The sequence below is a fragment of the Rattus norvegicus genome, chromosome 3 (genome assembly GCF_036323735.1).
Source record: "Rattus norvegicus strain BN/NHsdMcwi chromosome 3, GRCr8, whole genome shotgun sequence".
In the NCBI taxonomy this organism is placed as follows: domain Eukaryota; kingdom Metazoa; phylum Chordata; class Mammalia; order Rodentia; family Muridae; genus Rattus; species Rattus norvegicus.
Window position 1 is genome coordinate 37,543,582 of NC_086021.1, and position 15,399 is coordinate 37,558,980.

The 15,399-nt window shown below is 50.0% G+C and overlaps 1 protein-coding gene across 2 annotated transcripts in view; it reads right to left on the reverse strand.

Moving 5' to 3' along the window:
* The window catches only part of Mvb12b (multivesicular body subunit 12B), a 158,641-nt gene that overhangs the window by 111,946 nt on the left and 31,296 nt on the right, over positions 1-15,399 (reverse strand). For both annotated transcript variants that reach the window (XM_017591884.3, NM_001271232.1), the window contains exon 3: positions 582-689. In XM_017591884.3, the coding sequence (XP_017447373.1) occupies positions 582-689 (108 nt within the window). The remainder of the gene's footprint in view (positions 1-581; positions 690-15,399) is intronic.

Below are 15,399 nucleotides of genomic sequence, written 5' to 3' on the forward strand. Positions count from 1 at the left end.
CATGATGGGGAGCAAAAGTGGTCATCTTGGGAAGAAATGAGGTACAGGCTGGCCTCATTGCTATTGGGGACAGCTTTAAAGTTCCGTACTTCTTGTGCTCAGGTACTGAAAACCAGTATAAAAGGAAGAGTTGTGCACAGGAAGCACCTCTTCCTAACGCTGAGACGCCTCGTGTCACACAGAAACAAGAGCATGCTGTGTCTGGGGACAGTCATGGGATATCATGGACCCTCCGCTAAGCTGGTCTACCCTTTGCCAGACGCTGTCCATCCCAGCAGCCTGGGAAGACTCTCCCATCCTTAGTGCCCCAGGAGTTGTCACTGAGAGAGCAGCAAGGGAAGCTTCCTGGTGTCCTTTGGAGAACGCATCTTAATGGAATTCACTGTGCACTTGGGGATGTGGTTAATAATGTTAATAAATGAAATACAGTGCTGGCTGCTGATTCTACCCTGTTCACTGAAACCACAGATAAATTAATACAACAAGGAACATAAACCACGCACGAAAAAGAGAGGAAGCCCCAAGCACAAATGTAAATTAGCCCTGCCCACTCAGCAGACGAGAGCCACCGCCAGACTCACGTTTTCTTTAGAAAATGATCTTGTGAAACACAGGTATCTGGTAACCTTGGATTTGAATAAGCCGTCCTTCCAGAGGTCAGCGTCCACACCATCTGCTGTCTGTGCAACCTGCAGCAGAGAGATGGGAAAGAGAGTCACAGGTAAGGCGAGGGGACCGGAGCATGAGCCCGCGGCCCTCTACCTGTTCCAATTAGCACCGGCCCCAGCTCTCCTGGCATCTCATTAGTGTGCCACACTCGGCCCGGGAAGAGCACCTCCAAAAGGGAAAAGGGGAGACTGTGAAAAATACAACTTCTAAAAATACTGTCCCCGGGGAAGCCATTGATTAAAGACACCCTGACAGAAATGGTTCTAATGAGCAAAGAATGGCTTTTGTTGTAATGGACTGAGAAGGGACTGGACGGTCAGCACATTAGACTGTTTGTTGCTGTTTACATGGGGGCAGACATAGGGCACAGAAGAAGGGACCCCTGGGCTTGGAATGCACCTGTGAGAGGTACACCCTTGGAGGAGATGAGGTGACCTCCTGCCCTCAGCAGCGAGCCAGAGGGAGCTTCAGTCAGAGGGTTCTGTTGGGGGTGGGGCGGTAGGCCAGGAAACTGGCTCCACACCACGTCTTCTTGAATCGAGCTCCCAAAGTGGAATTCAAGGTCAGAAACTATATCGTGATAGGAAAATAAACTAGACTCGGTTGACTCCATTTCTGGTCTCACTAGGAAGCTTCTCCATTCTCCTCCAGGACACGATCCCGAGTAAAGTGAGCCTTTATTTACCTCACTGGGCAGGTAGTAATAGCATGACATCCAGCGTTGAGAGCCAGGTACAGAGTTGACAAGGGGACTAGAGAGAGGGTCCTACAACTCCCTTCCTACCTCACCCAACTGCCCAACATCACAGCAGAGAGGCCAGGAGAACCGGAAACAGCTTCTCATGTGGGCACCGACATAGAGCATGCTCCGAGCAGCTCGTCTTCAGATTGAGCGAAGGCCGTGCGTCTAAGCACACATGGGGAAGTGGCCCTTGAGCTGCTGAGCTCCTAGCCATCATGGTGGACAGCCAAAAGTGGCTCTGTTCCCACGAAGCCACTGTAAATGGTCAAAAGCCTCTAACACTGTCACAGGAGCTCTTATGCATCCCCAGGCCCACTGCAGCTGCCACCCTGGAAGCTGCCTCAGAAAAGCCAAAGACCAGCCAACAAGAGGAAAATGCTTATTTCTCAGACTAAATAACTGTCAGTTAGCAAATCTGAGGAAACAGAAAAGAAAGATTATGGCAAGAGGGACCTGAACGCCACGTGAGAAAGGCCCCAGAGAAGCAGCGGTGAGGCAGTGTCCTTAGCTGCCGTCACCCTGCACAAGGCTGGCACTTCTCAACCCACTCCCACAGGTTGACCTGAATGTTTCCCCCACATCAGACGAGCACAGGGAAGAGGATCAGGACCCCAGCCAGGGAGCAAGCAACATGGAACTCAGAGGCAGATCTGAACTTGAAGCCCGGCAGCCGGCGAGCTCATGTTCTATGTAAAGTGGGCATGCTACCTTCCCCAGGGGTCACGGGGATGCTACAGACGCAAGGCACTCGCTGGTGAGCACCTATGACGATGACTGCTTCTAGACCAAATGTGAGTATGCTCAGGCTGGTGTGAAGTCAGGCTTTTAACATGGTGTCACACCATCACGCACAAGGCCTAACCTGTCCCACAGTGGTTAATTATGATCTCTGGTTCCAAGACTCCTGCACCATCTCCGGGAATCAATCTGCCCTTTCAGTCATGAATCTTCCCCTACCATCTAACAGGACCAGAAGGTGCCAGTCTGTGCCAATCACTGTGCCTGACACAAACAGGCTCAATGGGTGCTCACTAAAGGAATGGGTGGACAAGGCAACCATTCATCCAAAGCTGTAAGAAGTCATTTCTCATGCTGCTCCCCAAGCAATATTGCTCCCAGGATTAAACCCAGCAAGCAAAGCAGGAGGCTCGCCCACCCTCCACTCCCCAGCTCACCGCTCTACAGGGCACATGCTGCCTAATATCGAGGCCACTGCCCTGGGCATTGACGCCAGCAAGGCTGCTGCTAGCTCTGAAGGAGGCTGACTTGTCCCGAGAGCCCAGGCTGGGAGTCAGCAGGTGCCCCAAGGGCCAGTTCTTTCAGTTGAACCCAGTGTCTGCCCTGCCACAAGATGTGACTGCCGAGTAGAGACTTATCAGAGATCTGTGACACTGCCTTACAAGCGGGTACAAGAACAGGAAACATCTAAAGCAAGTGACTCAAGAAAGAAACCGTATCCTCAAACTACTGAGGTACAGCAGCAGAGAGAAAACCAAACCAAACCAAATCAAACCAAACCAGCTCCGCCTGGCAGAGCAACCGACACTGGGAAGACATTTTTCCTCATAAGCCTTTGTTAAACTTTCACAATTTGCTTCACTTTGAAGTTTTAGGTTTTTGTTTTGTTTTGAGACAGAGCCTCACTTTGTGGCCCAGGTTGACTTTCAACTAACTAACTTACTTACTTTCTGTCTGTCTGTCTGTCTGTCTGCCTGCCTGCTTTCCATCCTTCCTTCTTCCCTTTCTTCCTTCCTTCCTTCCTTCCTTCCTTCCTTCCTTCCTTCCTTCCTTCCTATCTATCTCAAATGCTGTCCCCCACTCCGGTCCCCCGCCCCTTCCTCAGAGTTCCTCCTCCCATCCTGACTTTAAACTCTTGATGATCCTCCTGCCTCAGCTTCCTGAGTACTAGTGTGAGCCAGAAGCTTTTTCTCTTTGAGACAGGGTCTCTCTTTAGCCCTGGCTGGCCTGAAACTATGTAGGCCATGGTGGCCTTAACTTCAGAGACCCACCTGCCTCTGCCTCACGAGCACTGGGATTTAGAGGCCTCCACCGAACTGTGCATGCATGTGTTGGTTTGTTAAATAAAATAAAGGCACATTCTAATTTAAAGTCAGAGAGCTGGAGAAATGACCACAGCTGTGGTAGGAGAGTCACTGGCCCTTCTGGTGGCACATGATCTCATGATACCAGATGGTATCAACACATTTCCCAACTGGTGATTACGTCTGAAGGCACATGCTGCTGATTCCAGCCTTCTCCATTGCCAGCACCCACCTGTGGGTGCCCACCGTTGGAGCTGTAGAACCCAGGGAAACCCTGAGAGGGGGTGACAGGGATGGCAGGGTTATATGGAACTCATAGGCCCAACTTCCATTTCCTTCTTTGGCTGGGCTCATGGGTTCAGTCACAGAAAATAAGCCATCATCAGAGAGCTTCAAGCAGCCCTTTGAGCTGTGTCCCAGCTACCTGCAGCTATCACATACACCTAGATGTGAAGGACCAAAGCCATGTGGGAAACTATACTGTGGCCCAGTGTCCCCTTCAATGTCCAGACGGAGTGTGGTTTCCATTGTGCTGTGAGAGGTGGGGCCTAAGGGGGCCTAGGTCAAATGGGCTCTGCCCTTGGAGAGGGAGTCAAGATGTTACTGTGGGTAGGTGGCTGTGGCAGGAGGCGTTCACCTCATACATTTCCTCTGCACTTCCACCATCTCCGACATCTGCTACACTAATCCACCACAAGAAAGCCTTTGTGGGACATGGCTCTTCCACCTCGGGCTTCCTAGCCTCAAGACCCCAGAGCCAAATAACTTCCATTGTTTAGAAACATCCAGTCTGTGGATGCTATAGCAGAATATTGTAGCAGCTGAAGACAGACTGAGACAGGGTGACACACGTGTTCATGCCAAACCATTTCCTTATTTTATAAGACCTGGATCAAGGGGGACGCTGACTGATTTAAAAGATCTCTACATGCAGGTGCGACCCAGGGTGTCCCAGAGAGGTGAGTGCCATAGATTACCAGGCCAGAGGCAATGGGAGGAGCAAATTCACTGAAACCAGGAAGACTCTGAACTACATCTCAGGGTGAGAAAGCACATTGGTCCATCTGAGGCCTGGATTCCCTTTTCCCTCAGTTTCTTCTTACCACACAATATTTATTCTCCTTGAATTGTCAGTATAAGTAATTCATGGACCACTGCAGTGCACACAGCAAAGCTATGAGGGGATAAAATTACTGTCTGAGTTATAGATGAGGAAACCAAGGCACAGAGAGTGTTGGCTGCACAAATACAGTGCGTTCACGGGATGACATATGCCTATGGGGCTATGCCCAGGATATGTTACATAGAGGGAAAATTGCTTATCAAAACGCACGAGAGAATACGTGTGGAGAGCTTTCATATGACAATAGAAAAAAGCAAACGCTCTAGTCTGAAGGCAGGCTACGCACATCACCCAGCAACGGTACAGAGCCACAAAAAGGGTGAGCAACCCCTGGCCTTGGCTAGTTATTGATCTCAGAGGGGCTCCGCTCTGTCAGAGTGATATTAACACTTCAAGCAGAGGCTGGTACAATCAATGCAAGTCCCTAAGGACTGGCACAGCCATCACTGCTGTGGGACAAGAGGGAAGACCAGAACCCAATGAGAGGCCTCTTCAGGTAGAGGCGCTTGCTGTCAAACCTGACCACATGCATATGATCCTTGAGACCCACTGGTATATGGAGAGAGCTGATACACACACACACACACACACACACACACACACACACACACACACACACACACAGAGCTGAGACTGGGGATCTATAGAGATACACAAGACTAGGTAGCAGCCTGGAATGGCTCAGTCAGAAGCCTCAGCAGGGCAAGCATGAGGACTGGAGTTTGGATCATCAGAACCCACATGGATAAAAGCCAATGGATGTGGAACCCAGTCTGTTGCTCCAGCTCATGGGAGATGAGGTAGGGGAATCAATCCCCCAGCAAGCTGGCTAGGCACAGGCTAAAACTGCAAGCCCCAGATTAAGCACACATGTACATACACTCATACACACACACTCACACACAGAAACATGCAAACACACACATTCATGTACATAAATATCTAACAACAGAGAGAGCATTTTAAACCATTCCTTTGCTTTGCTTTTTTTTTTTTTTTTTTTTGATCAATGAACACTTACTGCTTTTATGGAAAAACAACAATTGTAAGCTTTACTTGATGAGGTGAGAAATTGAGAAAATCCTGTGAATGAACCGGTGCCCAGCTAAACATCTAGGATGCAGAGGGCTCGCCTGAGGGGGAGCACTCCCCAGGGAACCCAGTCCACACTTCGATTTCAGGAAAGCCCACCCACAACTCAAAGGTGAGTTTGGCAGACAGGGCAGTGGGAGGTGAGGGGGGGCAGGAAATTCTGCAGACATTCCCGGGGCAACTTCTGGCTGATGCTGTGAAGTTCAAAGGCTTCAGACATGGCAGCTTGGCTCAGGTCTGCCTGCAGAAGCCTCATATCCTCTTCAGACAAGGCTGAGCTCGCCAGAAGGCAGGGAGTACAGCCCGGGTGAAATCAAGGGCAGGCTGCACCCCTGGCTTGCATCATGGACTTCCGGCTGCGCTTGTGTCATTCAGAACTTTGGTTTCTTCGTGGAGAACTTAGGTCAGCCACAGACCTTCTGCTGAAATGTCTAACACCTCTCAGAAATGAATGTGTGGCTCTGTCCTAGAGACGGGAGTTTCTGCCAGCCTCAGGGCAAGTTTCTCTCCCACAAGACACAGGACACCTCAGCTTTCCCATCCTTCATGCCCTGGCTGCCTTTGTTCTTTTCCCAGACATGTCTTCTCTGCCTTGGCTCCTACCAGCCCTGACATAGCTCCGAGATGGAATGCTCTTGTTGTCTGGGCTGAGGCTGGAGGATGCCCCCATCACACAGCCTCTGTGAATCCAGCAGGCAGAACCGGGACTTTTAGAATGAGTTGTATCTGAGTTCAAGTCCTGGCTCTGCTGCTCACAGACATTTCCCAAAGTCATACTGACTCATTCCACCTCATCAAAACATGGAAACATTAATGAGTAGGCCCCATAGGATTATTTGAAAGGACTGGATCAAACACAGAAAATCACTTATCTACTCTGAGATTCCCCATCAGATCTGTGACAGACAGACAATAGCAACCGTTGCACAGGCATGGGCAAAGTGGAACCCTGCTGGCACTGTAACCTGGCACGGTCGCTGTGGAAATGGTAGGGTGGTTCCTCGTGGTATCACCACAGAACTTAGTAGTTCCTCCTCTGAGTATGCACTCAACAGACCTGAACACGTGCACACAAAACATGTTCACTAAGTCAGTCACTGAACGGTGGAAAGAACATAGATGTCCACTGACAACAGGACATTGCGAGGTTATCCACAGTGGAATATTACGGACCACGAAAAAGCAATGGAAGTCCCAATCTAACAGGCCACAGAAGCACCATGATAAGTAAAACAAGACAGCCACAAAATACACTCTGCGATTCTGCTACCCCAGAGGAGACAAGTCTTAGGGATAGAAAGGAAGGAGGTGGTTGTTGTCAGAGGGAAGGGAGGCAGGGAACCCAGGGGAGCTAGGACAAGGATCTACAATTAGATATTGGTAACTGCTGGCAGCTCTGTGTATATTCTAAAGTGGACTGAACAGTAAACCCTGAAAGGATAAACCATAGCACATGGACTATGTCAATAAAGCACTTACCAGTAGGCCTGGCACAGGACACACACTCACTGTCTCTGGCCCTCAAGTCAAGGGTCCTATTTTATCAGTGGACACGAGCCCAAAGACTAAGTAATATGCACTCAGATCTGCCAAACAGCAGAACTTAACAAATAGAACATGGACAATGACAAGATTGGCGCCTGGCGTGGCAGAGGTCACACAGCTGTCCTCACTCAGTGCTTAAATATCAGCTACAGTAGCCTCGGGGGCTGGGCAGGATGGAAAGAAGCAGAAAGCCTGGAGTGCAGCACTGCCCATGGCCCCGAGGAAGCCTGCCTGGCAGGGAGACGCACATACACACAAGTCAGCAACTAGGACTCAGGAGACACTGCCAGAGAGAAGGGCCTGGCCCAGAAGCGCCTAGCTTTTACCACAGCCAGACGGCCAGGGCAGAGCTGGGCCCCGAGCCTCCACAGAGCTGTGGAGACAGTCTGGTGGCCTAGAGAGCTCCTCACCGCTGGTGAGCACGCAAAGGAGAGCCATTCCTCTTGGTTCTGGGGCATCTGGGGACCCCACAGATGGAAGAAGCATAACGATCCTGCGGAGGCCACCACAGGACGAAACAGCTGCGCCAGTCGGAACTGGAAAACCTTCAGCAGACATAGGAGGTCACCTCTGCTTTCATAGAAGGAGGTACTAAAGAAGCAAACATGTGTACAAGGGTTCTGATTCATTGCTCACGGGTGAGCATGTGACAGACCAGATAAGACCCTCAGGTGTCATCCCTTAGGTGCTCCCCCAGGTTTATTTTTGAAATAGGGTCTCTCATTGTCCTGGAACAATCCAAGTAGGCTAGCCTGGGTGAAGTAGGCTAGCCTGGGTGAAGTAGGCTAGCCTGGGTGAAGTAAGGCTAGCCTGGGTGAAGTAAGGCTAGCCTGGGTGAAGTAAGGCTAGCCTGGGTGAAGTAAGGCTAGCCTGGGTGAAGTAAGGCTAGCCTGGGTGAAGTAAGGCTAGCCTGGGTGAAGTAAGGCTAGCCTGGGTGAAGTAAGGCTAGCCTAGGTGAAGTAAGGCTAGCCTGGGTGAAGTAAGGCTAGCCTAGGTGAAGTAAGGCTAGCCTGGGTGAAGTAAGGCTAGCCTGGGTGAAGTAAGGCTAGCCTGGGTGAAGTAAGGCTAGCCTGGGTGAAGTAGGCAAGCCTGGGTGAAGTAGGCAAGCCTGGGTGAAGTAAGGCTAGCCTGGGTGAAGTAAGGCTAGCCTGGGTGAAGTAAGGCTAGCCTGGGTGAAGTAAGGCTAGCCTGGGTGAAGTAAGGCTAGCCTGGGTGAAGTAGGCTAGCTTGCATGGAGAATGAGCCTTAAGGGTACACCTGTCACTGCTTCCCTAATAGTAGGCTTAAATGGGCATAACTACCACAGCCAGATTTTAAAATTTATTATTATTACTTTTTGAAAAAATTTACTTATTTTTTGTATATGATTACACGATAGCTCTCTTCAGACACACCAGGAAAGGGTATCAGATTCCATTACAGATGGTTGTGAGCCACCGTGTGGTTGCTGGGAATTGAACTGTGGTTTCTGGGATTTGAACTCAGGACCTCTGGAAGAGCAGTCAGTGCTCTTAACCACTGAGCCATCTCTCCAGCCCCTCTTTAAAAAATTATTAGTCCTTACAACCACTGACAGGACTATCTATCCAGCTGTAAAATCAAAAACCTCAAACTATAAAGGACACCTATGCTGACTAGTTTTAAATCAACCTGACACACGCTAGAGTTAGTGGAAAGGAGGGACTTTCAGTTGAGAAAAATACCTCCATAGGATCGGGCTATGGACAAGCCTGTAGGGCATTTTCTTAATTAGGGAGTGGGGCAGCTCATTATGGGTTGGGCCATCCCTGGCTGGTGACCTGGGTTCTATAAGAAATGAGGCTGAGTCAGCCATGAGAACAAGACAGCAGGCGGCCTCCTCCTGGCCTGTGCATCAGCTCCTGCTCCAGGTTCTCACCCCATCTGAGTCCCTGCCCTGACTTCCTTCAGTGATGGAAGTGGAAGCCAAGTATCCCCTTTCCTCCCGGCTTGCTGTTGTCATGGAATTCCAGCACAGCAGTAGAAACCCAACCATGACAATATCTGTATCCAGCAGTACATAACCCACGTGGGTTAACAGCCAAAGCAAGGATACAGAGAACTCTTCAACCCAGTACGGTCAAGAAACAAGGCTGGAGCGAGAGAGATGGCTCGGGAGTCAAGAGCACTCACTGGTTCTCCAGAGGACCCAGGTTTAGTTCCCAGCACCCACATGGCAGCTCACAACTCTGACTCCAGTTCCAGGGGAGCGGTCATCCTTGAACAGGCATGAACTCGGGCAAAACATCAGTGCACATAAATAAATCTTGAACAGAAAGATGAAAGCTGGAGAAGCCAAAGGAGGAAACAGCTCACCTCTGAAGAAAATGTGAATTCAAATGACAGTGACTTCTGTTCACAGGAAACGTCTGACAAAACTCTACATCCACTGCAGTCAGCTGAGTGCCCCTTTCTGTCAGAGTGGAGCCCGACCCATCACATTACTTCTGAGAACGCATCTTTGCACCTAGGCGGTTGCAAAGGACCCAACATAACCACCCCAAAATTGTTTCCAGAAGAAACTCTTCCCATGAAGCCCTGAGGCTGTGATTTCAATGCTCTTCACAGCAGTGGGAAACTACTGGACAGAACCCACATCCCACAGAAGTAACAGGCGTAAGTTCCAGTTCGTTCACAAAACGGAAGGCCATGCAGCCTCATACGGCCATGCACTAGGGCCACACACGTGAGCAATGGCAACCCTCGGGGACAGACTGGGGGAGGGAAAGCGAGCTGGAGAATAGCCCAGCATGTTATCCATGCCTATACTAGAACCCAGGCAAGTTGGAGTCATGAGAAACACGGGGTACGCAAACACCAACTTGGGGCAGTGCGGTTCTTGAGGGAAGGGGATATAGTGCCCCCACCCCACCCCAGGGCTTTATGCTCTTTATTAAACACCTGCTTGAGCCTAGAGAACCTTTGAGGCCGATGGTCCTTAGGGCATTTGCTACATTATTCCTGATGCCTTCTTATATATTTGGAATGTCTGTAATGTAATTTTTATTTTTAAAAAATCAGACATTAGGGCTGGACATGGTGGCACATGCCTTTCGTCTCAGCAGAAGCAGGTCTAGCTCTGAGTTGAGGCCAGCCTGGTCCACATACGGAGCCCCAGAACAGTCAAGAGGTCAGGAGTAGAGAGAACCTATCTCAAAAACCAAACCAAACCAGAACTCAGACCATGGACCCAGAAGAGAGGAACATAACTTGTTGACTGAAGATCGTCCTGTGTAAGATACGGGAGTGGGTAAGAAGGAGAGGATGGTCAGGCCAGCGTTGGGTAGGGACAGAGCTAGTGAGGAGCCCACGCAGATCCTGGACTCTGTTTTGGAGGCTCACACTAAGAGAGCTGAGATTAGACCACAGCCATCTATCATTCACCGTCCTTGCTGGGCTAGTCTCTCAGGCAGGCGGAAACACAAGCCAACCACTAGGAAGAAGGCAGGATGTCTGTCTGTCTGATGGCTTTGGGTCTGTGTGGCTAGCCTGAGGAAGGAGACAGGTGTGGTAGGAGCCATGGCCCACAATGCAAAGGGAGAGCCAGCAGAGCAGAGTGGCAAATGTCGGGTGGGGTATGAGTGATCCAGGACGGAGCACAGAGGATGAGGTGGAGACCTGGGATGGTACAGCAGACACAGAAATGAGACGGGGCATGAGCCACAAACCAATGGACACAGAACCCTGGGATCTGTCAGGGAGGCGGGGATGAGCTCAGGCAGAGACCTATGAGAGAGGCTAGAGATGGTGGAGAGGGACAGCCTAGGGAACAACCGGGGAAGGGACAGCAGCACAGGGAAGGCCCTGGTCATGTCTGCTTGCCCAGGGGACAGCAGGAAGATTGTAAGTCCAGGCGAGGGTAAAGGAGGAAGAGACTAGGAGCTGCCCTTCCAGAGGGCTTGGGTTTGATTCCAGCACCCCATGGTGGTTCATAACCATCTGTAACTGTAGCCCCAGCGACTCCAGTGCCCTCTTCTGACCGCTGTAGGCACCAGGCACACACGGAGCACAAAACATACACGTAGGCAAAACACCCACAACATATTAAGATTTATTTATTTGTATATATGTGAGTACACTGTCACTGTCTTCAGACACACTAGAAGAGGGCATCAGATCCCATGACAGATGGTTGTGAGCCACCATGTGGTTGCTGGGATCTGAACTCAGGACGTCTGGAAGAGCAGGCAGTACTCTTAACCACTGAGCCATCCCTCCAGCCCCTCCAGTACTCTCTTTTGATCTACAAGGGCACCAGGCACACACATGGTACACATAAATCCATGCAGAAAAACACTCAGTATACAGCAAATAAATACAAAAAAGTTTTTAAAAGTAATAATGAATTTATATTCTTTAAAAACAGAAGAGACTGGCAGAGGGACTTACCAGTGAGACTCCAGGCAGGAGAAGACACACCTGGGGGAATGGCCTGGGACTGAAGAGGGGGAGAGGCCAGGCCCTTTGCCAGTTCTCCACTCATGTATCCCTCTTCCTGGGAATGCATGTTCCACCCAGGCAGGAACTATCCCAACTCACTCACTAATTGATACCCAGAACCCCACCTGGGGCCTGCACAAGGTGGCCCTGAATACATCACTGCTAATTAAGTATGCGCCAGTCCCTTCCAGAGCTTTGTGGAAGCCCACTTTGAGCCCAGGAGGGTGGCTGCTGAGAAGGAACTTAAGGTTGGTCTGTAGCGTCTACGATCAACAGCCACACGTGCCGCTCACTGATCCTGAAAACCCTTAGACATCGAGGTGCCCACTACCGGACGAGAAGGCAGCTCTGTCATCAATCAAGTCAAACCAAGCTACTCTAGGGAGGTCTAGCCATTGGACACAGTTCTCAATACAACCAAAAAAGCTGTCAAAACCAAGTGCCTAAGATGAACGGGAGGCCACACCCCTGACAGAGGCCTATATCTAGTGACGCTAGGGTCAGTTTGCATACCCCTCCACAGACTTGGAAAGGAGTCTGGTGTGTGTGCTGGCACAGCTCTGCCCCTACTCCCCTGTGTGTGCTCCTCTCTGCCCAGCTCTCTGCTGGGACCATCAGGAGTGGCCCTGAGCTTCTTATGGGTTTGAATAAAGAGGCCCTGAAGAGACCCAACATGAGAAGGCAGCAAGAGGTAAGTGAGGGGAGTTAAGAGAAGCTGAACTCATGAGTCACCCCCAATGACAGCAAGGAAGAACGCCAAGGAGATGAACTGGCGGCCGACTGAGTCACTCCTCTTATTTACTCGATTACTTGCCTCTCAAGCCACATCGCCAGCTGTAATTGCATTTCAATTCATGTTTAACACACACATAACTTAGCTAGATGCTGGCATCCAATATCCCACACTGAAAGGCAGAACGGAAAAGAGCCAACTAATTCAGTGAGCACTCCTGGAGGGTCTGGTGGAGCCAGCATGTGCCCAGGCTGCGCTGGTGCTAGGACGGAGTGATGTGGATGACAGCTCCTCCACCTTCAGGGGCCTGGATGGAAATGCAGGGAGAGCATTGGTGGGCAAGCGCGAGGCCACAGAGACGCCCATGACAGCACACTGTGGGGCAGCTACGTTGAGTCCAAGGGGCAGAGTGAAGACATTCACAGGCTAGGGAACTCCTAAGTACTCCAACCTAAACATCTACCCAGTGCTGGGTGCTGGAGTCATTCTAGAAAGGTGAGCAATACCGTTTGCTCTTGAAGCTAAAATCATACAGCCAGAGCCCGTTCTGGATGGGATAGGGCAAGGTGTGGCTGACTGGGGGCTGCACAAGGGGGACACTTGCCAGTTGGTGGCTCAGGAGGGATGGAGGAGGCGAGGGCAGATCTGTGGGGCACTGGGAAGATAGTCCTTATCAAGGAAGAACAGAGCAGAGTGGCTGCCAACTGCTGTCAGCAGGTCGGCCCCTCTAAGCCTGCCTCCTGGCCTGTCCTTCCCAGGTCTCAAAGTTTCATAGACATTGCAGACGTGCCGTCCTAAATGATGACTCAGGGAAGCAAGGTGGGAGTGGGGAACAGAAGGGAGAGACGGTGGAGTTCATGTGTATACAAGAACATCAACTGAAAAACAAAACAAGAAAACACCCAGTTCTCTCCTCAGCAAACTATGCACACTACAATTAATGGCGAGTTGAATACACAGCAGGAACCCGGTATTCAGGAGTGATGTCATTACCAACATCAAACCTCCTCTCGGGTGGGGAGGGGGGCAGTAGTGGCCCTCACTTTATTCCCAGCACTCGGAGGCAGAGGCAGGTGAGGTGGAATTGTATTAGCCGGGGTGAAGGTATCTGTGGAGGGCAAAACTAATAGAATGTTTATGTGTGTATATAAATACATATGAAAAATACATGGGTTGGGATTTACTAGAATGGCTTACAGACTGTGGATCAGCTAGTCCAACAGTGGCTGTCCACCAGTGGTAAGTCCAGGAGTCCAGTAGCGCTCAGTCCATAGGCTGGGTGTCTCAGCTGGTCTTCAGTAGACACCAGAATCCCAAAGAAGCAGGCTCTACTGACAGTGATGGAATGGATAGGCTGGCAAAGAGCAAAAGCTTCCTTCTCCCACGGCCTTTATATGGGCTCCCAGCAGAAGGTGTGGCTCAGATTAAAGGTGTGTCTTCCTTCCCACTTCAAACGATATGATCAGGAAAAAATCTCACAGGTGTACCCAACTGCTCGGAATTTTACCTAATTCCAGATGTAGTCAAGTTGACGACCAAGAATTGTCAGCACAGGGATGTTATCTGGAAACAACTAGGACTTGTTCTTTTGCAGAAATAATTCTCTAACAGCATTGCTGGTTTCTTTCTTGGAATCAGGGGTGGTACCAGAGTTCTTCATAAATGGCTGTGGAGGCTGGGTGTGGCGATGCACGTCTGTAATCCCGTACTTGAGATGGAGAAGCAGGAGGACCAGAAGCTCAAGGCCAACTTGGTTGCCTCAGCTACATGAGAACTTGCCGCAAAAACAAAAAACAAAACAAAACACAACAAAACACACCCCCCCCCCCAAAAAAAAAACAAAAACAAAAACCCAGAGGGACAGAAGGAAAGGGAGGCCGGAAGACATGGTTCAGTAGTTAGGAAAGTGCTGACTGTTCTTGCACGGGACCTGAGTTCAATTCCCAGCTCCTACATAGCAATACACAACCATCTGTAACTCCAGTTCCAGGGGCTCCGACGCCCTCTTCTGGCCTCTGGAAGCACTTCATGTATGTGGTGCACATTTATACATGTGGAGAAAGCCTTTAAACACATTTTAAAAATCCAACAACGGGCTGGGGACTTAGCTCAGTGGTAGAGCGCTTGCCTAGGAAGCACAAGGCCCTGGGTTCGGTCCCCAGCTCCGAAAAAAAGAACCAAAAAAAAAAAAAAAATCCAACAACAAGAATAGCAGGAGAGATTCTCAAACACACTAAGGTTTTCCATTCTTGGCACACTGCTGCACCTGGAAACTATCCACGTCATTCTCACACCGTTTAAAATCTTCTGCATTTCCAGGTTTCCTCTTGGTCTATATTTTGTTTAGTTTCTTTTTACTATCAGATTTTCTGGGTCACTGTGCTTTTTTACAAAGACTCGATTCTTAATTAGCAATAGTCTCCTTTAAAATTCTAATTTTGTCCTTTTCCTTCTATGTTGCCCCAGCTACTGAAGCCGTGAGACAACATGCAGTGGTCACATCCGCAGGCTGCCAGAGCTCCTAGGAAAAGAACACTGAGAAAGAGCTGCATGCCCGACAGTCAGACATTGCAAACTCAGCCACGACTATAAACTCGAAGATGCCAGATAATTAACCGACAGGCAGAACAACCGTTAGGAAATTCGTCAAAATGCTTATATCCAGTGTGTCAGGGGTGGGGTGGGGTAAAAACAAACAAACAGGCCTCAGAAAACAGAGGAGTTGACGTAAGAATGACCGCCGACTTCCATAAGGAACAAGGCAAGCTGAAAGGTAGGTAACGGGGCCACATTCCAACATGGCGAAAGAAAACGCTGGTAAAAATTCTATGCCAAAGGGGAACAAAGACTAATTGAGAGGAAACAATAAATTATCCAGGCACAGGAAGTCCCCTCCACGGCATGCTCTTCAGGTTCAAGGGAAGCCACGTCACATGAATACCGGGAACACAGAGCGGTGAGTACAAGCCATGGCAGTATAAGGCTGGCTAAGGAA